The sequence below is a fragment of the Pleurodeles waltl genome, chromosome 11 (assembly GCF_031143425.1).
Source record: "Pleurodeles waltl isolate 20211129_DDA chromosome 11, aPleWal1.hap1.20221129, whole genome shotgun sequence".
Classification (NCBI taxonomy): Eukaryota; Metazoa; Chordata; class Amphibia; order Caudata; family Salamandridae; genus Pleurodeles; species Pleurodeles waltl.
The window spans coordinates 989,246,011-989,268,245 of NC_090450.1; the positions used below are offsets into that span (position 1 = coordinate 989,246,011).

General features: G+C 47.6%; 1 protein-coding gene across 1 annotated transcript in view; it reads right to left on the minus strand.

The window, feature by feature from the left end:
• CDC45 (cell division cycle 45) overlaps nt 1-22,235 on the minus strand; it is a 548,847-nt gene that overhangs the window by 91,928 nt on the left and 434,684 nt on the right. Inside the window, exons 16-17 of the mRNA XM_069215317.1 lie at nt 3,799-3,917; nt 1,189-1,265 (exon numbers count right to left, since the gene is read on the minus strand). Coding sequence (XP_069071418.1) covers nt 1,189-1,265; nt 3,799-3,917 — 196 coding nt within the window. The remainder of the gene's footprint in view (nt 1-1,188; nt 1,266-3,798; nt 3,918-22,235) is intronic.

Sequence of the window (22,235 nt, forward strand, 5' to 3'; positions counted from 1 at the left end):
TTTCCTACCTGCTGACGTCGACCTAGCCATTCTCTCCTGAGTGGCCTGTTGGCTGCCTAGGAAGCGAAGAGGATGATGTTTTCTGCCTCTCGTGAAGCCCATGAAGTCTGATCTTTTCTCTGTCCTTCAGAGTCCTCTTTGACATATTCTTGCAGTGTTTGCAAGTGTCAGGGCAGTGACTCTGAGGCAGGCACACAATACAAAGAGTGTGGATCTGACTGGGCCTTCTTCCCACAAGAAGGGCATTTGACAAAAAGGGAAGGCATTTTTCTGTCAGGAAAAAACTGCCAAACTCCGACAAAGATGTTAGATGTCGAGTGAAACAGGAAAAAACACAGTTTTTAAGTATTTTTCTGAGAAAAACTCAGAAAAACTGAGAGCTCAATGCTCCAGGATCCTCTCAGAAGAAGCCGGAAAAAAGAACTGACCTAACTGTGAACCAACTGTCACCTCTCCTTCACCCCTGAGGCATGGTGGGATACTGGAGGTGCTCAGGGTCTTAAAGGCATGGTGCCAAAGTATTTATGGTTCTCCTGTGTAAACCTTGGCTAAGAATGCTCCATTGTTTTTCAATGAAGTTTTTTCTCTAGATATTGCTGCTGCTTATTTCCCTAAGCCCAGTTTTGGGGGCTTGGGTAGATATTTATTCTCTATTGTAATTTTATAATGACTAAAAAAAAAAAAAAAAAAACTTCATAGAAATAAAGCATTTTAGCTTGTTTATGATTATAGCCTGCATTGCTGTTTTACACATGTATATATGAGTTTAGTATGAAAGATATGTCTACTAAAAATGCTATATATTTTTTTTTTTCGTGCATATTTCATACTTTATAGGGATATATTTTATATATGCTCCGGGGTCCCCGCACAAGGGCGGGAATATTCAATGTTTATGACTATTGATGAGGATCCCCTGGAAGAGAAAGGCCTAATAACTTAATTACAAACCCTGTGCACCCCTCCCATCCCCCCTCATGATTAGTCAATAGCTCTTAGTTCTAGGTATCCTATATGATATAGGCCAATAGGAGGACATATAGTCACGACTGGAATGCAAAACCTCCAGTGGCACAAACTAGAAACACTTCAAGTATGAAATTATTTGAGTAGAAAGTAATTTGAAAGTCTTCAGCAAAATGACATCAATGGAAAATCACTGCACAACTGTCTCAAAGACAAACTTACTAGACATGTCGAAGTGGTTGTGTAACGTCCGGGAGCTGGTGCTCTCTGCTGCTTTTTCAAACGCCCTCCCAAAAAAACTGAAAAACAGAAAGCCAACACTGCTGAGTGTGCACATAGACACTCTAAAGAACAAGTTATTTACCTTCAGTAATATTCTTCCTGGTGGATTCTCTAAACTCCAATTCCTCACCTTGTGAATATTCGCCAGGCATCAGACTAGATCTGGAAGCTTAAAAGCTGTACTCCTACACACCAGTAGGTGGTGCTGTGCATCTCTGCGCAAACATCGCTCCTCTTCCAAAGTCATATGCAGAGATGCATATAAGCGCCACCCATGCGTGCTGTCAGTTTCTTTCTTAGGCTGTTTGTCCATTCAGTTGCAAAGCCTATCTATGGATTGGCATTCCCAGTGTGAAGATCTCTAGATTTGTTTTTTTTTTTAATGTGTAAAGAATGGCGGAAACAAGCAAACCTTTCTAAAATGTTATCACAGATGACTTAAATAACACTAATCCACTAATCCAGTAACTACAAAAAAGCGGAACCATTTGACAAATAGCATGTACTTGCTTTGGGCACTGTTGAAAGCTAATCCATGCACAAAACAAACACATTTTCAGACAACTAGGCTTGCAGTGGCTCAGTCTGGCAGGTGCCACACCAACCACAAATTTGTCCCAACAACTGGCTTACATTTAGTTCGCAGAGGGACAATAAACCGCCAAGAAGGCATCAACGATCTCAGGAGGAAGGTCAAATGAGTTGCCACCACTCCATCCACAAGCATGGAGAGGATGAAACTGAGCAGGCCCAGGTGCAGCATCGTGCTGCTGAGACACAAGATCCTCCTGAAAGGAAGCTTGCTCCAAGAACAGATGCTCATGCTCAGAAGTTCTGGCTACCACAGTGTTCATGGGTTAATAATGACACTAGGGTAACTTGGGCAGTCATTTCCCATCTTCTTCAGAAATTGGGAAAGGAAAGGCAGGTACTCTGGAGTCACAAGCAGCACTCGAGGCAGAATGAGCCTTTGAGAGCTTTCTCCCATATGGCCTCCCCATCTGAGTAGCAATGCATTAGTGACCACTGTCAAATCTGGATGGGTAAGAAAGTGGTCTGCCACTATACCAATAGCAGGCCAGCAGCCACCATGGCAGATCCTGGTTAGAGACCCCCGAAATTTGGACACAATCCACCAGACTGCCCAAATGATGGGTGTACTGAGACTTTAGGACCCACTGCAGAGCATGCATGTGCCATCTGGCATGGTTCACCATCAGGATGTAGGAAGCAACCAACCTCAACAGCCCAAGAGTCATATGCACGGACCCTCAGGATAGAGGCTGAAACATCACAACCATAGACCAAATGTCCTGGACACACTGCTGCAGGGGAAAGGCATGAAACCATACAATATTCAGAATGCGCAGAAGAAAGGGAGTATCTGTAGAGTCACGTATAACCTCTGCACGTATTGATGAACACCATTATCTGTAGGTGTTAGTGAACCTCATCATCTGTAGGTGGTAGATGACTGCCTGGGGCTAGGCTGTTTCACAGCTAGTTGCCAAGGTAAAGTGTATTGGTACTCACAAACATCCAAAGGTGTGCTGAGACCACCACCATCACTATTGTGATCATAAGGGGCAGTAGTGAGGCTGAAAGGGAGCACTGCAAACTGAAAACACTCCTTGCCCATTGTGGAAATAAGCATCTTGCAGGTCTAAAATCATCTCCATGCACGAGTGCAGACAGGATCTGGTCTAAATTGAGCAGGAACTGGGCTAGCATGAGCAGCTAATATTTAGCCTTCCGCAAGAAGGCGTTTGAGAAGGAGGAGATCCAAACTAGGATAAAGGCCCCTGTCCTCCTTTGGCACCAAATAGTAGCAGGAGTAACACCCAGCTCCTACTACTAAGCCAGAACCATCTATATGGCCCCCTTGGAGAAAAGGGCCTGCACTTCTTGCTGAAAGACTGACAGCTGGTCCTCCATCAGCTGCCCTGATAAGAGGTGGCAGGTGGGGCAGGGGCGGGGTGGAAAGAAACGGGAGAGTGTAGCCCCAAAGTACAACTTGGACCACCCATATAGCTGAAGTGATAGCTTATTAACCTTGGAGGAAATATCAGATCCTGCCTTCAACATGGTGGCTGTTTGCTGGAAAGGACAAATTAAAGTGGTTTTGATGCTGAAGGGGCAGAGGCGGAGTTCCCTATGAGGCAGAATCTGCAATTAGAAGTACCCATCAAAATGTTCCACTAATCAAGGCAACACTCGATCAATTATGAAAGATCACTCAAAACTCAATTTCAGGGTTTTCAAGTTTTCTAAATAAGATACTCCTCTTCAATCTTAATATTTCCATATATGCATCCAGAGTAGATGTGAAGCAGGCACACAAGACAGAATGAATGTACAGCCCACTTACAAGGTTTGTCAGATTATAGGTGATCCCATAGGTTGACTTTTTCCTCACAAAACGGAATACTATACAACCTTCATTAACGCAGTTAACAACTCAACAGCCACCCACCTGCTGATAGAAACAAAGCCAGAGAGGCAACCACATGAAACAACTTCAAGCTGATGGAAGCAATAACCAGGACTCACTTCTTTTTATCAGAGCTCTCGGTTTCTGGAGGAATTCCCACCATGATTACAGTTCCCTTTTCAACATCAAGGGGCGCAGCCATGATAAGTGGAAGAAGCTTGCAGCGTTTGTTCTTAGTCTAGAAAACAAGAAACTCAACTGGAAGTGTCAGCCAACTTTGAGTCAGAGCTCTAAAGGAAGCTCATCATGAAAATAGTTAAACAATTGCACAAGTATGGTATCCTCGCAGCCAATGTATTGTCCATACTGGAAGCTCAGGGTATCAGTGTTTAAATGGAAAAATATATTTACCTCTAGCTACAGTTCCCCACGTTGACATTTTTAATTGACTTAGATGCTCTCACTAGAGTCCCACCAGGAAGCTGGCCTCATGCGTGGTGAGCACCTTTGGTGTCATCACCTTATATCGGGTCCAGTTATCCCCTATTAGTGAGGTGTAGTCAGAGGTAGCTAAGGATGAGCTGCCAAGACTAATCTAGGAGACATGCAAAGCTTATGCAATACCACTGTAGTCAGAGCACTTACACACCTGAAAGAACCACACAGTGTTACAAAAATAAAGGTACTTTATTATAGTACCACAAATACCAAAATACTATATAGGCAATATCCTCACTGGAGGTAAGTAAACACATTATTATATACACATTAGGAGTCAGTCATTAGCAAAAAAGGGCAACAGAAAACAGTGAAATCAATAGTAAGTAATGAAGGCCCTGGGGGGGGGACCAAACAATATACTAAGAAAGTAGAATGTGAAAGTTGGGCCCCTACCCAGGGAAGTGAAATCGGTAGAGGGGAGCTGGAAGAAAGTGTAGGAAGTTGGCTCTGTATATACTATTTCAAAGTAAGAAATAGTGTGCACAGAGTCCAAGGGTTCACTTAGAGGGAAGATAGTGGCAAAATTTGATAATTCCAATGCTCTATTTTGTGGTAGTGTGGTCGAGCAGTAGGCTTATCAGAGGGTAGTGTTAAGCATTTATTGTACACACACAGGCAATAAATGAAGAACACACTCAAAGGCTTACTCCAGGCCAATAGGTTTTTATGTTGAAAAATAAATTTTCTTAGTTTATTTCAAGAACCACAGGTTCAAGATTTAGATTAAACACTTTAAATGTAAGGTGCTTCACTTAGATACTTTAGGAACTTTGAATGAACACAATATCATACACAGTCTTTGTAAAAATGGCAATAAGCTATTTAAAAAGTGGACACAGTGCAAAAATCAAAAGTTCCTGGGGGAGGTAAGTAAAGGTTAGTTTTGAAGGTAAGTAAAACACTTACAAGTTGGGGCATAGGCAGCCCACCGTTGGGGTTTCAAGGCACCCCCAAAGTTACCACACCGGCAGCTCAGGGCAGGTCAGGTGGCGAGGTCAGAGGTGCCCAAAACACAGGCACCTATGAGAAACAGGCGTGCTCCGGTTCCAGTCTGCCAGCATGTAATTACTTGCGTCCTCGGAAAGGGGGGGAAATCAGACCAAGGGGGCTTTGTAGAGCCACATGAGAAGGCACACAAAGTACACCCTCAGCGGCATAGGGGCGGCCGGGTGCAGTGAGCAAAGCAGGCGTCGTGTTTTAGATTGAAACAATGGAGGGACCCGGGGGGGGTCACTCTAGAATTGCAGGCAGGCACAGGGGGAACTTCTCGGAACAGCCACCACCTGGGCTAAACAGAGGGTCGCTCTGAAGTTCAGTTCCTTCATCAGGTCCTGGGGGCTGCAGGTGCAGTGCTGGTTCCAGGCGTCGGGTCCCTTGTTACAGGCAGTCGCGGTCAGGGGGAGCCTCTGGATTCTATCTGCAGGTGTCGCTGTGGTGGCTCAGGTTACTCACGGGCTCGCAGTCGCCGGGGAGTCCTCCCTGAGGTGTTGGTTTTCTGCAGGTCGAGCCAGGGGCATCGGGTGCAGAGTGTAGAGTCTCACGCTTCCGGCGGAAAATGTGAAGTCTTTGGAAGTTGCTTCTTTGTTGCAAAGAAGTAGCTGGTTTTGAACAGGGCCCCTGTTCACAGGAGTTTCTTGGTCCTTTAGTCCAGGGCAGTTCTCTGAGGCTTCAGAGGTCGCTGGTCCCTGTCTGATGCGTCGCTGGTTGCAGGTTTTCGAAGTTGGAGACAGACTGTTAGGGCTGGGGCCGAAGCAGTTGTCTTCCTCCTTCTCTGCAGGCCTGTAGGTCAGCAGTCCTTGTTTCTTCAGGTTGCAGGAATCTGATTTCCTGGGATCTGGGGAGCCCCTAAATACTGTATTTAGGGTTGTGTTTAGGTCTGGGAGGGCAGTAGCCAATGGCTACTGTCCTTGAGGGTGGCTACACCCTCTTTGTGCCTCCTCCCTGTGGGGAGGGGGGCACATCCCTAATCCTAGTAGGGGAATCCTCCAAAATCAAGATGGAGGATTTCTAAAGGCAGGGGTCACCCCAGCTCAGGACACCTTCGGGGCTGTCCTGACTGGTGGGTGACTCCTTGTTTTTCTCATTATCTCCCCTGGACTTGCCGCCAAAAGTGGGGGCAGTGTCCAGGGGGCGGGCATCTCCACTAGCTGGAGTGCCATGGGGCATTGTAACACGAAGCTTGAGCCTCACTGCTAGGTGTTACAGTTCCTGCAGGGGGGAGGTGTTAAGCACCTCCACCCAGCGCAGGCTTTGTTTCTGGCCTCAGAGGGCACAAAGGCTCTCACCCCAGGGGGTCAGAAACTCGTCTCTCAGCAGCAGGCTGGCACAGACCAGTCAGTCCTGCACTGAAGGATTGGGTAAATTACAGGGGGCATCTTAGAGATACCCTCTGTGTGCATTTTTTAATAAATCCAACACTGGCATCAGTGTGGGTTTATTATTCTGAGAAGTTTGATACCAAACTTCCCAGTATTCAGTGTAGCCATTATGGAGCTGTGGAGTTCGTTTTTGACAGACTACCAGACCATATACTTAATATGGCCACACTGTACTTACAATGTCTAAGAATAGACAGACACTGTAGGGGCTTATTGCTCATGCAGCTATGCCCTCACCTGTGGTATAGTGCACCCTGCCTTAGGGCTGTAAGGCCTGCTAGAGGGGTGACTTACCTATGCCACAGGTAGCATTTTGTGGGCATGGCATCCTGAGGGGATGCCATGTCGACTGTCTTTCTCCCCACCAACACACACAATCTATAATGGCATGTATTAGGTGAGAGGTCCCTTAGGATGGCACAACACATGCTGCAGCCCTTAGGGACCTCCCCTGGTCACAGGGCCCTTGGTACCAGTGGTACCTTTTACAAGGGACTTATCTGTGTGCCAAGGGTGTGCCAATTGTGGAAACAATGGTACATTTTAGGTGAAAGAACACTGGTGCTGGGGCCTGGTTAGCAGGGTCCCAGCACACTTCTCAGTCAAGTCAGCATCAGTATCAGGCAAAAAGTGAGGGGAAACTGCAACAGGGAGCCATTTCCTTACAAATAGGAACTCAAAAAGTTAAGTATCAGAGCACCCCCCCAGCAAAAAGTTGGAGGTAAGTACCTGGTTCTCCCCAAACCCACCAAAAGGACTTCAGAAAAGGATAATGCAAGACCCAGATAAGACTACAAGAAACCAAAGGTAGAGGAAGATCCAGAAAGGAAGGGGGACCAGGTTCTAGTTCACATTAGAGTGTCTGGTGGTGGCAGGAGCCACTACCCACCCGTCTGTGGATGCAGGACCAGATCGACGAAGACTGTCAGTAGTGCAGCACTGGAGCAGCTGAAGAGTTCCTGAAGTGATGCAGTCAGTGGTGTGGAAAAAACACCAACAAGCTTTGGCAAAGGCAAATGCTGTGGAAGTTTCTAGGAGGACTCAACCCATGGAGGAAAGTCCCGGGTGACCCTCAGCAGTGAAGAGTGTCACAGAAAGAGGAGGCAGCCCCACAGGAGACCCCCAGACAGCAAGCGCAGGAGTCACAGGGAGGCCCACGCAGCACATCTAGAAAGGAGTCCCACATCGCTGGAGAAGCATGTAGAGGGCTAAGCGTCACAGGGAAGAGTGCTGGGGCTACATGGAGCCTGAAGGTCCCTTGGAAGAAATGCCAACAAGCCTTGGTAGCTGCAAGAGAGGCAGTGCATGGGGGTACTGTCCTGCGTGGAGAGGCAAGGGCTTACCATCTCCCAAGGTAGAAAGCTGGTAGAGAAGACCAAGGGAACCACTCCAGACCACCACCTGTGATTCAATATCATGCAGCTCTGGAGGAGAGGAGATCCATGCAGCTGACTGTCGTTGCAGTTGGTGCCTGCGGATGCAGGGGAGTGACTCCTTCAATCCAAGACAAATTCCTTCTTGCTTCTCGTGCAGACTGAAGACCTGTCGCCCACAGAGGATGCACAGCCGAGGAAATGTTGCAGTTGCTTGAAGGAGCAGTGAAAACAATGTTGCAAGCAGAATTGTCGCTGTGGATACAGATGGTTGATTCTCAGAGGTTTCGGTTGCAGATCCAGTGGCCAGAAGGTGAAGTAAACATTGCAAAGGAATCCTGCTGGAATCTTGCAGATCGAATCTGAGGGCTCACCCAAGAGGGAGACCCTAAATAGCCCAGGAAGGGGGATTGGTCACCTAGAAGGGTGACCACCTATCAGGAGGTGCCTGTGATGTCAACTGCCTGTCCTGTCCACTCAGATTCTCCCAGAGGCCTCTGCCCATCTTGCATTCAAGATGGCAGAATCAAGTGGTCGCCTGGAGGACCTCTGGGCACCACCCCTGGGTGGTGATGGACAGGGGAGTGGCCACTCCCCTTTCCACTGTCCAGTTTTGCACCAGAGTAAACAGGTTTATGCAAGGAGGGCACCAAATGTGCCCTTCAAAGCATACCTGAGGCTTGGGGAGGCTTCCCCTCCCAAGCCATGTAACAACTATTTCCAAAGTGAGAGGGTGTTGCCTCCCTCTCCCAAAGGAAATCCTTAGTTCGGGAGGAATGCCATTAGCACCAAGTCAATCACTCATAACTTGAACAATCCAGTCATCTGATCTCCACCTCTCCTAAGTGATCTCCCCAGCAAAGATGCATACATTAGGACTGCTAGTTATGGGTGGGGTAAAGAGTTGTTTGATGCTGGTCCAATTGCAATCTAACAGCCACCACTGCAGATCCTGCACAGTCCCCTTCAACAACTGGATGGAATCGGACAACGTCTTGGTTCTGAGCCCACTGAGACTTCAGCTCTCTCTGCACAGCCCGCATGAGCCACCTAGCGGGGCCAACAGGTAGGATGCTGGAGGCCAAGATGACTCAGTGACTACTTCAACTTCACTGTGACACTTGTTGGAAATGGACATATTGGGGTCATAGCCTGTATGTCCTAGACTCATGGGGGCAGAGGGATGGCTCGGAAAAGCATCATATCCAGAATGGCTGAGATGAAGGGGTGCTACTGTGAAGGAGTCCGGTTTGGCACGATGGTGGAAAACCCCCAACAGTGCCAACAGGTTGGCTGTCTGGGAGTGGTTTACGAATGTTTGAGGCAGGCCTGCCTTCATTGTGACACTGGAATGGGAAAACTGTATTCCGAAATTCCACAATTAGGCCCCAACTGCGACCAGCACCAGCATCACCCGAGTGAATACCAGAGCTGCACTGGTAAGGCCAACGGGGAGCTCAGTGAATTGAACAAGTTACTTACCTTCATCAACTAATTATCTGGTAGAGACGTTCTAGTTGCAGATTTCACCCAGGCGCTAGACTGGATCCAGAGATTTTTTTTATTCGAGCAGTACCCTTGTGCGTCAGATGGCGCGAGTCAACTCTGTGTCAGTCGTAGGCACTGTGGTTGCCGTGATGATGATGCAGTCCTATATAGGCACCACCCCAGCGTGCTGATGTCAGTTTCTTTTCACAAATTTCCACACCAGAAGCGTGGAGACATGAACAGTTTGTTGTGCCAAAACTACGGCCCTGAAAGGGGATGCCCGTCCCTAGAAATCAGTTCACAGCGCGAGGAGGATGGGTGAGTCAGTAAGGAATTAGAATAGGACTACCACACAATTCGTTACCATAGGTAACTTGTTCATTTGATAGAGACTTCTAATTGAAGATTCCTTACCTTAACACTAGATATGCAAGCAATAACGCCCACAGAGGTGGGTCTTCGAACCAAGATCATACTAAGAAGTCCTGCAGGAACAAAGACCCAAAGTAGCCGTCCCTGCAAACCTGAGTGTCCCGGCAGTAGTGTTTAATAAACATGTGCAAGGACACCCATGTTGCTGCCTGGCAGATGTGCAGGACTAGAACTCTGTGTGCTAATGCAGTGGTTGCAGCAGTTGCTCTGGCAGAGTGAGCATGCAAACCCTCAGAGGGCTGCTTCTTAAACAAAGCGTAGCACATTTTGATGCAGAGAACAACCTATCTAGAGATGGTCCTTTTCTGCACGACCTGACCTTTTTTTCCCCACCTGCATACCCAACAAAGTTGCTTGTTCACCCGGAAGTTTTTGGAACGACTGAGGTAGAATGCCAATGCTCTTTTGCATCCAGATAGTGGAGTGCCTCCTCTTCACGAGAAGGATGTGGGAGTGCGCAAAAAGTAGGCAAGGTGATGAACTAGCCTACATGAAAGGGAGTGACCACTTTAGGGAGGAAGCACCACTTTGTCAGGATGGAAAGAGCTAAAGGGTGGCTTTGAAGAAGCAGCCTGCCGCTTACTCACTCTACGAGCAGAGGTGATGGCTACAAGAAAGGCTGTCTTTAAAGGTAGAAGTCGAAGAGGACAGTTATGAAGGGGCTCAAAAGGAGCACATATAAAGGTAACCACCAAGTTCAAATCCCACTGGGTAATTATGAACTTGGTAGGCAGAAACAGGTGGGTAAGACCCTTGAGAAACCTCCCAACATCTGTTCTCTGCCTTTGACCTAATCGCGGTTTGAAAAGCACCACTGCTGATCTTGTCTTGTGGAAATGTGAAAGTAGGCATCCTGCAAGTCCAACGCAACCATCCAGTCTTCAAGGTCCAGGGCAGATAGGACCTGAGCCACAGTGAGCATTTTGAACTTCTCCTTTCTGAGGACGAGATTGAGGGAATGGAGGTCTAGGATAGGGTGGAGCCCACTGTCCTTGGGCACGAGGTAGTAGCAGGAATAATAACTACACCCTCCTTCTGGCACAGGGACCTTCTCTATGGCTCCCTTGGCCAAGAGTGGTAACTTCCTCGCAGAGAGGTGCCAAGTGATTCCCCCGTCACACAATCGTAGGGTGGTGGCATGGCCGGAGGGGTAGTCTCGAAGGGGAGGGAGTAGCCCTTACGACAATTTTCAAAGCCCACCTAATCAATCAATCACTGCATTTCTAAAGCACGCTACATACCTGTGAGGGTCTCAAGGCGCTAGGGGGCTGCGGGGTGGGGTGCTACTGATCGAAGAGCCAGGTCTTGAGAAGTCTTCTGAAGGCCAGCAGGTCCTGAGTGTCATAGGTTGGTAGGGAGAGTGTTCCAGGTCTTGGCGGCGAGATAGGAGAAGGATCTGCCGCCGGTGGTGGTTTTTCCGGATACAGAGAATAGTGGCGAGGGCGAGGTTGGCTGAGCGGAGACTTCGGGTGGGGGTGTGGAAGCTGAGTCGGTTGTTGAGGTATGTAGGTCCAGTGTTGTGGAGTGCTTTGTGTGTGTGAGGAGTTTGAAGGTGATCCTCTTGTCGACAGGGTGCCAGTGCAGGCCTCTTAGGTGGGGTGTGATGTGGCTGCGTCGGGGAACGTCGCGGATTAGTCGTGCCGAGGTGTTCTGGATTCGTTGTAGTCGTCTCAGGAGCTTGGTTGTGCTTCCTGAGTAGAGGGCGTTCCCGTAGTCGAGTCTACTGGTGATGAGGGCCTGGGTGACGGTTTTCCTTGTGTTAGGGGGAATCCATTTGAAGATCCTGCAGAGCATCCGCAGGGTGTTGAAGCAGGACGCAGAGACGGCATTGACTTGCCTGGTCATGGAGAGGGTGGAGTCGAGGATGACCCCCAGGTTGCAAGCGTGGTCTGTGGGTTCCGGGGCTGTGCCTAGCGATGTGGGCCACCAAGAGTCGTCCCAGGCTGATGGGGTGGCTCAGAGAATGAGGACCTCCGTTTTGTCTGAGTTCAGCTTCAGTATGCTGTCCTTCATCCAGTCGGCTACAGCCTTCATTGCTCTGTGGAGGTTGGCTTTGGCTGTATGGGGGTCTTCGGTGAGGGATATGATCAGTTGGGTGTCGTCGGCATAGGAGATGGCAAATCCTGCCTCCAACTGGTCCGTGATGGAGCAACACACTAGGAAGGTTTGGAGGATGCAGTAGAGATGGTGGTAGACTGGGCCGACCGCTATCTCCCTGATCCAGAGGGATGTTTGAGCCCGCGTCCACAACCACACAATCTGGCCAGCATGAGTGAAAAATGGACGGAGGTGGGCAAGGAGCAGCTGCAAGGCCAAGAGACCGAGCCATAGCTCGGGACTCCTTAAAGCACTCGGGCACTGAGTCCACTTTGTCTCTGAAGAGATGAGTGCCATCAAAGGGCGTGTCCATTAGAGATTGCTGCACATCCCCCGAAAAGTCAGAAGTCCTCAACCAAGCATGGCGACTTGCAGAGTCAGTCTTATCCAGCCCACAACGAATCGTGAACTGGGCTGCATCTCTCTAGTCAGCAACAGCTTGGGAGAGAACGGTCGGGGCTTCCTCCGGAACCTGTGGCAGCACCTGCATGTCCTTATCACATAAAGTAGGGGAAAATCGGCCCAAAAGGCATGTGGTGCTCACAGTCCACAAGGCCAGAACATATTCTTCTCAAGTTGGTCCAGTCGTTTTGATTCCCCTGTCCAGGGGTGTGGATGCGAATGCACCAGAAGAGGAAGAAGCCAGAATGACCAAACTCTCAGGTGTGGGATGTTGGGTCAGGAATTTGGGGATGTTCGATCTCAAGCCTATCGCTGCAGGTGATTGTCCTGTTCACAGGAGCCCCTTTGCTGGGTTTTGACCACGTCCCCAGCAGGACATCAGTGAGGGTTTCATTAAAGGACAAAAGGTGTTCAGACGTGGAAGCCCCTGGCTGAAGCACCTCAGTCAAGTTAGCCCTGACAACCACCGAAGGCAGCTCAAAGCCCACAACCTCACCAGCTCTTCTAACCACCACTGAATATGAGGCTCCCTCCTCCGTAGCCACAGTAGGGGAAGAAAGAATGCCAGCTTCAGGGGAGGAGTTGAGACCACTGTTTTCATCCAATTTCTGAGCCCAGTTAGGATCTTCTAGCTCGAATTCTAAAGGATCTAAACTGAGGCACATAGTCCCTGAAGATGGAACCAGAATTGAGTGACGAAGTTCCGGCTCGGAGTTGGGAATGAGTATGGGATCAAAGTTGATTGTGGGCCCGACCACCATTGGAAGCGCTGACAACCTTACCTGTGCTGGGGAAGGTGACCGGCACCTGCACGGATCCAGGAACAGATCCTGGGGTGCCCCCGGCGTGGAACCAGAGGGGGCCGTCTCTGCCCCTACTAGGCCCAAAGGCGTTACAGGAGGGCCGGTCTGTCCAAAAATGAGACGCATGGCCTCAAAACTCAAACTGGACAGAGGTGGCTCTGGCTCCCGAAAACTCAGGGAGGTGCAGAGCCGACCCAGAAGCAGGCTCCAAGGACGGACGCCTAGAGCATTGACACTCCTCCTGCATCGCATCATCTGAGTGATGGGGTGAAGTTGAAGAACGTTAGTTCTTCTTCGACTTCTTCTTGTGACCCGAATGTCCTGAGGATTTGGAGTGGGAAGAGGAAGAGTGGTGATGGCTACACGAACAGTGTCAAGACCTTTCTTTCAAACGATACCTGGAGCGACGCAGAGGCGAGCGCTGGGCCACCATGAGCTTTAGGGACTGCTCCCTCACAGCCTTTGGGTTCATGGCCTGGCACTGAGAGCACGACTTCGGGTCGTGGCCACGCTCCAGGCACCACAAGCGCACATGGTGCAGACCTGTCACCGACATCGGTGACAGGAGTCACAGCTTCAATCCGGTTTTGGGGGAAGACATCTCGACGCACCAAGTAGTCGAAAATGTTGACAAAGATTGAAAAGTCAGTCAAAAAAAGAACTGAGGGAATTCTAAGGTAAGGAATCTGAAACTAGAAGTCTATCAGATAGTGCTACTTTCCTATCTGAATGCAGGTAAAGTCTGTGGGACTGCAGAAGGTGATGTGAAAATGAATGTGTCCTACAAGTCTGGCATTTCCATCCAGTCTCGTAGATACAGGGCAGACAGGACTTGAGCCAGAGTCAGCATTTTGAATTTGTCCTTCCTGAGGTACGCTCAGAGGACGAAGGTCTAGGGTATGGTAGAGACCTCTGCCCTTTTTGGGCCAGAAAGTAACACAAGTAACCACGAGCACCAACTGCTGATGCCAACTCCCTCTGAACTGCTCCTTTGGCCCAGGGAGCTTGGACATCACCATGGAGAAGGGACAAGTGGTCATTTTGGGAGGTGTACGGGGTATCCATTCTGCACGATCTGGAACACCCATGGATCGAACCTGTTGCTTCACAAGCAGGGGACACGGAAGCTGATGACATTCCTACTGGCCGACTGCGGGTGGAAAAGGACACATTAGGACAAGTTTAAGTGTGTTTTTTTTGTTGGTGGATACTGGTGTTTGGGTACCCCATTGCCTGTGGGAGTCTATGCGCTGTCGACCCAATCCACAGCCCCGAAAGGAGTGGGAAGCCTGTTGCTGCTGAGGCAGGTATTATCTTTGGCTGTGCAGGTAACTCCTGCTGAAGCCTCAAAAGAGGTGCTACTGCTAGGGAAACTGCTGAGCTAGTAGAACTAAGCCCAGAATGGAGCCTTGAAAGGGCATGTCCGTAATAGACTGTGGACATCCACAGAAAAGAGTGAAGCGAACTGAAGCATGGCACCTAAGCACCATGCTGGTAACGATTGATCTACCCAGTTAGTCCGTAAGGGTTCATGTAGGAACCTGGCCTGGTATGTGTAGGATACCTATGGTGTTAGTACTTTATACCAGGTCCAGGCAAAAACTATTAGTGAATTTAGGCAGTGTGTAGGAAGAAAATTAGTTACTTACCTGTAACTGCAGTTCTCCAGTATTGGTATCTTTCATAGATTCACATGCTTGAATCATCCCCGTCGTCGAGGTGGGAGCCTCACGGTAAACTTAAATATATAAAAAGCAGTAAGTCAGTAAAAATAAAACCAGTAGGCCCAAGTAGGCCTCATAAGGTATTTTACAGTCTATCCACTTTGTTTTGTGAAAAGACCCAAACTTGAGTATCAACCAATCAGGATTCAGCCCCTCCCAAACACTCCCAACAGAGGCTGAATTCCCTCAGATTTTCTATTAGGAGTGTGAAGTTTAATATCTGTATAATAGGGGAGCCTCTGAGGGGAGGAGGGTGGGTCGCATGTGAATCTATGAAAGATACCAATACTGGAGAACTGCAGTTACAGGTAAGTAACTAATTTTCTTCTCCAGTATTGGATCTTTCATAGATTCACATGCTTGAATCCGAGTAACGAGCAGTAATGTTTTCTTACTTACTGAATTACATTGACTGTAATTCTATCGTAATTCTATACGTGATGTGATTCACATTAGTTCAGTTTTAAATATGCACTTACATATAATTATATTTATATTCACAAACATACGAATATAAAAGCAATAAAATGTGTGTGGCAAGAAATCCTGACACAGTTTATGCTATTATTATGGAGAATACGACACGTTAAACAGTAGAAGAAAATGAACCATTAATGACCATACCTCGAGTGTGGTGGTGGGATGTGTAAGAGGCTCACCTTAACGAAATAGATGCCTCAGCACTGCTTGTCCCACTGCTGTATCGACCTGGTTTGTCTCCTCTAGACAGTAATGTCTTGTAAATGTGTGTTGGCTGGACCATGTTGCTGCTCTACAGATGCTATGTAGTGGTACACCTGCAAAGAGTGCCGCTGAAGTGGCTACCGATCTTGTAGAGTGGGCTCTCACCTTGGTGTGGAGCGGCTTTCCTGCTTTTGAATGGCAGAATTGAATCGCCAGGCCAATCCATCTTGCCAAAGTCTGTTTGGACACCGCGTGTCCCTTCTTTGTTCCGCCGAATGCTACAAATAATTGATCCGACTGGCGGATGGCCTGAGTTTTCTGTAGATAAAACTTTAAACATCTTTTAATATCGAGAGAATGTAATGTTTTTTCCGCCACTGTTTGCGGATTTGGAAAAAAGGTTTTTAAGATGACTGGTTCATTTAAATGAAATGTTGAGGGAACTTTCGGAATGAATTTAGGATTTGTCCGCAGGATGACACCTGAGTTTGTAAACTGGAGGAACGGCTGTTTGATGGTGAAAGCCTGAATGTCACTGACTCTTTTTGCCGAAGTAAGAGCTAACAGTAACGCTGTTTTCCATGCGAGGAATTTTAGGTCAGCTTTGTGGATCGGCTCAAAAGGAGCTTTCATGAGTTGCATCAACACAACATTCAATGACCATAGAGGCGGGGGTTTCCTAATTGGCGGGAAGACCCGAAAAAGGCCCTTCATAAATTGTTTGACAATTCTTGTGGAACACAAAGAGAGTCTATCTGGTGATCTGCGGTATCTGGAGATTGCTGCCAGATGTACCCGTATGGAAGAATATGCAAGTCCTGATTTTGCCAGGAGCAGGAGATATGGAAGTATCTGTTCCGGAGTAGAAGATAAAGGATGTATATTTTCCGCTGCACACCAAACACAAAACCGTTTCCATTTAAGTCTATAGGTTTTGTTGGTAGTGTCAGCTCTAGCTTTTGCTAAGATGTCTCTACACTCTGGGGAGATTTTGAGATTTAAGTATTCATTGTGTTCAGGAGCCAAGCCGACAAATGAAGAGACGACGGATGTGGGTGTGTGACTTGTCCCTGGTGCATCGTTAAAAGAGTCGGACTCTGTCTGAGTGGTAGATGTGGTCGTTCGGAGAGCATGAGGAGCTCCGTATACCATATTTGTCTGGGCCATCTGGGAGCTATGAGTAGAAGTCGACACCCCTCCGTCTTCATTTTCCTGATGACTCTCGGAATGAGCGGGATCGGAGGAAAAGCGTAGGCATAAACTCCTGACCATCTCATCGAAAACGCATTCCCCCACGAATCTTTTTGGGGAAGCCAACTTGCGTAGAACTGGCATTTCTTGTTCTCGAGAGTGGCAAATAGGTCTAAGTTTGGTTTGCCCCATAATAGAAACAGGCCATTGAGAGTTTTCTGGTCTAGCTCCCACTCGTGATAAGGAATTACTGTCCTGCTCAAGGTGTCTGCTAGAACATTGATCTGTCCTGGCACATGCTCCGCTTTTAGTGAAATATTGTGTTTGATGGCCCATGTCCAAATTTATTGGGCTAGCTGCGAGAGTTGTAGGGACCTTGTGCCTCCTTGCTTGTTTAGATAAAACATGCTGGTCATGTTGTCCGTCCGGATTAAGACGCTTGAACATTGTATCTTTGGCAAGAAAGCTTTTAGAGCTAAGTGTATTGCTTTGAGTTCTAGATAATTGATGTGGAGCTGGCTCTCTTGCTGATTCCAGATTCCGCTGATTTGCAGGTCCTGGCAATGTGCACCCCATCCTTCGAGAGAGGCATCCGTTATTACTATGTAACTTGGTGTTTGAAGAAGAAAAGACAGCCCTTTTGAGAAATTGGTTGGAGTCGCCCACCACCTCATAGTGTTCTTCATTAGAGGCGTTATGCGAATCTGGTCTTCGAAGAAGCCGAGGACCTGTGTCCATTGTATGTCCAATTGCTCTTGCAGGGGTCGCATATGGAGCCTGCAATCTGGGACTAGCGGAATGCACGATGATATCATTCCGAGCAATGATTTGTAGATGCGGACTGAAACGAACTTTTTTCTGGATAGGTTGTCTGCCAACGAGGTTAACTTTTGTTTCCTCTCGTGTGATGGGTACGCTTTGCTGTGTACTGTGTCCAAAATTGCTCCCAAGAAACTCAATTCTTGTTTGGGGTATATCTGAGATTTCTGGTAGTTGACTACAAACCCCAGGCTGTGTAACAAATGAAGGCAATAGGAAATATGATTTGTTACTTGGAATTTTGAGGGTGCCTTTATAAGCCAGTCGTCCAGGTAAGGGAAGACCTGGATACCAGCCTGGCGAAGATGTGCTGCTACTGGAGCTAGCATTTTTGTGAAGATTCTGGGGGCTGATTTGAGACCGAATGGTAGAACCCGGAATTGGAGGTGCATACTTCCTACCCTGAACCTTAAAAATTTGCGATGGTTGCGATATATGGGGATATGAAAATAAGCATCCTGGAGGTCTAGGGATGCCATCCAATCGCCCGTGTTTAAGAGACGCAGGACATCCTGCAACGTTACCATCCTGAACGATTGTTTCTTTAAAAACTTGTTTAGTGCTCTCAAGTCCAGGATGGGGCGCCAGTCTCCTGAGGGTTTCTTGAGAAGGAAAAACCGGGAATAGAATCCCTTGTTCCTTTGAGATAAAGGGACTGGTTCTATTGCTCCTTTTGTTAGCATTATCCTTACTTCCCTGAGAAGTTGGCTCAACCTCAGAGGCGGTGTACCCGATGGAGGGACACTCGGTGGTGTTTGGATAAATTCCAGAGTATGACCTCTGGTCACCACACCTAGTACCCATCTGTCCGATGTTATAGCCTTCCACTTGGGGAAATAAGAATTGATGCGACCTCCGACCTTCAATATTGATTGGGGAGGTGTTGAGATTATCCGCTGGTCATTGCTTTCTGCCTGTATCTCTTGCTCGGGCAGCTCCTCTTCCTCTAGCCGGATGTTTGTAAGCTGCGGCTGGTGGTAATCGATAATGCTGCTGTTGTTGATGGTGCTGATGTCCTGGTCCTGTGGAGGAAGATGTATATTGTGACCTGTATTGTTGGTATCCACCTCGAAAGGAGTAATTACCTCTACCCCTTGCTCCACGAAAAGGTAGTTTTTTATATTGCAGGGTACCTAGGGATTTTGCCGTATCGGTATCCATCTTGATAGCCTGCAGCATATCATCGACATGTTTGCCAAACAAACTCTCTCCATCGAAGGGCATGTCGAGAACACGAGTCTGGACTTCTGGTCTGAATGAAGTAGCTTTAAGCCACCCTTGTCTGCGCAGGACTGCTGCTCCAGCTAATTGTCGAAAGCCAGTGAGGGAAATATCTATTGCACTGTCTATTATCTCTGCGGAAACCCTTTCTCCCTCCTGCAAGACCTTTTTAGCCTCCACCTTGAGATCTTCTGGCAGTGAATCTACAAAAACGGACATGTCTGCCCACATCTGCCGATCGTACCTTCCCAGGATGGCGAGGGAATTTGCCGCCTTGACCGTTACTGCAGCAACCGAGGAGAATTTCTTACCGATATTGTCTAGTCTCCTTCCCTCTTTGTCTGGGGGAGACGCAATAGGTGTAGAGGGGTTTTTGGATCGTCGTTGAGCCGCCTGTGATATAACCGAGTCAGGTTTCGGTTGTGAGACTAAACAGGCCGGAGAATCATCTGGGGCCTTGTATTTTTTCTCTAGCCTTGGCATTTGTGAAGGCACTGTTGCCGGGTTTTTCATTGCCTTCAAACCCTCCTGCCATAAGAAATCCACAATAGGTATGGCTCTTACAGATCTCTTTGATGGCTCTTTAAAGTCATACAAAAAACACTCAGTTTCATGGGAAACAATTTCCAGGCCAAAACGTTTCGCCGCTCTCTCTACGATATTATGGAAACCTCCTATGTCTTCTGGAGGAGAATCCACTGGAGCTGCTGGAGGTGGAGATGGTGTGGGAACGAGATAGTCGTCCCATTCACTAGCCGCTGAATCTGCTAGCTCGCCCTCTTCCCTTTCGTCGTCCGACGAGAGGTAAGCTTCCGGAGCTTGGCTAGTTACAGGTCTACTAGCCTGTGGCGTTTCGGAAACATTAGTAGTTTGAGCTTGCTGGTAACTCTGAGGTCTAGGTGGCGTGGACTGAGTTGACGGTGGGAACCTTTTATAGTAGTCCTTCAACATATGTTGTAAATCTGTCACTAATGTGCTAGGCATAGCTAGAGGCGATGGTTGGTTTGCCTGTGGATAAGATGTTGAAGCATAACTAGGCTGGTAATGTTGATCCTCTTCTTCATCAAACTCTTGACATTTGACATTTAGTTGGGACGGGCTACTAGCTGCCCCAAACATTCCTTGAACGTCATCATCCTCATCGTCTAAAAGATGTTGCGGTGGGTATGGCAGCACCTTACTTGGTGATGTATGCATCGGCAAAATGTCAGATGGCTTGTCCCCTATATTAATAAGGGAAAGGGGTAAGAATCTGGTGGAGTCCTCATGATGGTATGAGGAATGAGCTGGTGAAATGTCCAAAGGTTTGTAAACTGTTAATGCTGTGGTGATCGTCGGATCCATCGTCGACGGTTCCCTCGTCGACGGTTCCCTCGTCGACGGCTCCCTCGTCAACTGTACTGTCGTCGACGGGTCTCTCGTCGACGCTTCCGTCCATGACTGCGTCTTTTCCTTAGTCGACGGTCCCTTCGTCGACGGGTATTTTAGCGACGACGGTCGCTTCGCCGACGTAGTTTGCGTAGATGGGAGTGCCCTGGATGATTTGTGAACCCAGGAGGCCTCCGCTGTCGACGATGTGGTTGCCGACGAAGCTCTTTTGAAGATTTTTGCAGTAATAATCGTCGTCGATGACAAAGGCGACGACGTCATAATCATCGGTGAGGATGGATAAGTTACTTACCTGTAAATCCTAGTTCTCTTCCAGGGGTATCCTCATCAAAGTCATAAACATTGAATATTCCCGCCCTTGTGCGGGGACCCCGGAGCATATATATAAAATACATACATATTATCATGTGTAAAACAGCAATGCAGGCTATAATCATAAATAGGCTAAAATGCTTTATTTCTATGAAGTTTTTTTTTTTTTTTTTTTTTTATATTATAAAATCACAATAGATCATAAATATCTACCTAAGCCCCCAAAAACTGGACTTAGGGAAGTAAACAGCAGTAAATAGCAGAGAAAAATAGAAAAAACTACATTGAAAAACAATGAAGCATTCTTAGCCAATAGGCTGCATGCAGGTTAACACAGGAGAACCATAAAAACTTTGGCACCGTGCCTTTAAGACCCTGAGCACCTCCAGTATCCCACCATGCCTCAGGGGTGAAGGGAAGGTGACAGTTGGTTCACAGTTAGGTCAGTACTTTTTTACGGTGACAATCTGTGTAACTGATCAGAAAGATAATCTGTCCTGCACTTCCAGGAGACTTGAGTCCGGGGAGGAGGGTGGGTTGTTTATGACTTTGATGAGGATACCCCTGGAAGAGAACTAGGATTTACAGGTAAGTAACTTATCCTTCTCTTCCAGGGGATCCTCATCAATAGTCATAAACATTGAATAGATTAGCAAGCCCATCCCTAAACTCTGCGGACTGTCTGAAAGAAGTGCAGGAAAAGATATATATTCATGCAAATAGATTTCTAAGAGAGGCCTGCCCCACCTGGGCATCCGCTCTTGCATCCGAGTCTAAACAGTAATGCTTAGTAAAGGTATGCACAGACTTCCATGTAGCAGCCTTACAAATCTCGGAAATTGGTACATTGTTAAGGAGGGCAGCAGTAGCCGCTTTTCCCCTTGTGGAATGCGCTCTTGGCCTAGCCAGTAATCTCTTATTAGCCAGTTGGTAAGAGTTAACAATACAAGACACAATCCATCTTGATATCGTTCGTTTAGACGCTGCCTCTCCTGTTCTTAAATGACCATAATTTAGAAACAAATGGTTAGAATGTCTAATCGGTTTTGTTTTGTCCAAATAGAATTTCAGCACTCTTTTCAAGTCTAAGGAGTGCAATGCTTTCTCAGCCGGAGTCTCCGGCTTGGGAAAGAAAGTCGGTAAAGATATAGTCTGATTGATATGGAATTCTGACACCACCTTCGGAAGGAAAGATGGGTGAGTTCGCAGAACCACTCTATTATCGTGAAAAACCGTGTACGGTTCTCTGCAAGACAGAGCCTGAATTTCGCTGACCCTCCTCGCTGAAGTAATGGCCACCAAAAAAGCCGTCTTCCACGTAAGGTGCTGTAAAGAGGCCTTGTGGATAGGTTCAAAAGGAGGGCCCATAAGTTTTGACAGGACTACATTCAGTTCCCATGGAGGAGAAGGTTTCCGAATGGGAGGAAAAACCTTTTTCAAGCCTTCTAAAAAATCCTTGACTACAGGTATCGTAAAGAAGGATTCCTGAGAAGGCGACTTACGATACGCTGTAATTGCAGACAAATGAACCTTAATAGAAGATACCTGCAGACCAGACTTCGCCAGATGAAGTAAATAGGATAGTATGACGTCCTCCTGAGCTCGTATGGGATTTATACCTTGTTGAGAGCACCAGATGTAAAATCTCTTCCACTTAAAAGCGTAAGAACGCCGCGTGGAAGGTCGTTTTGACTCTTTCAAGATGCTCATGCACTCCTGTGAGAGCCCTAGGTGCCCATACT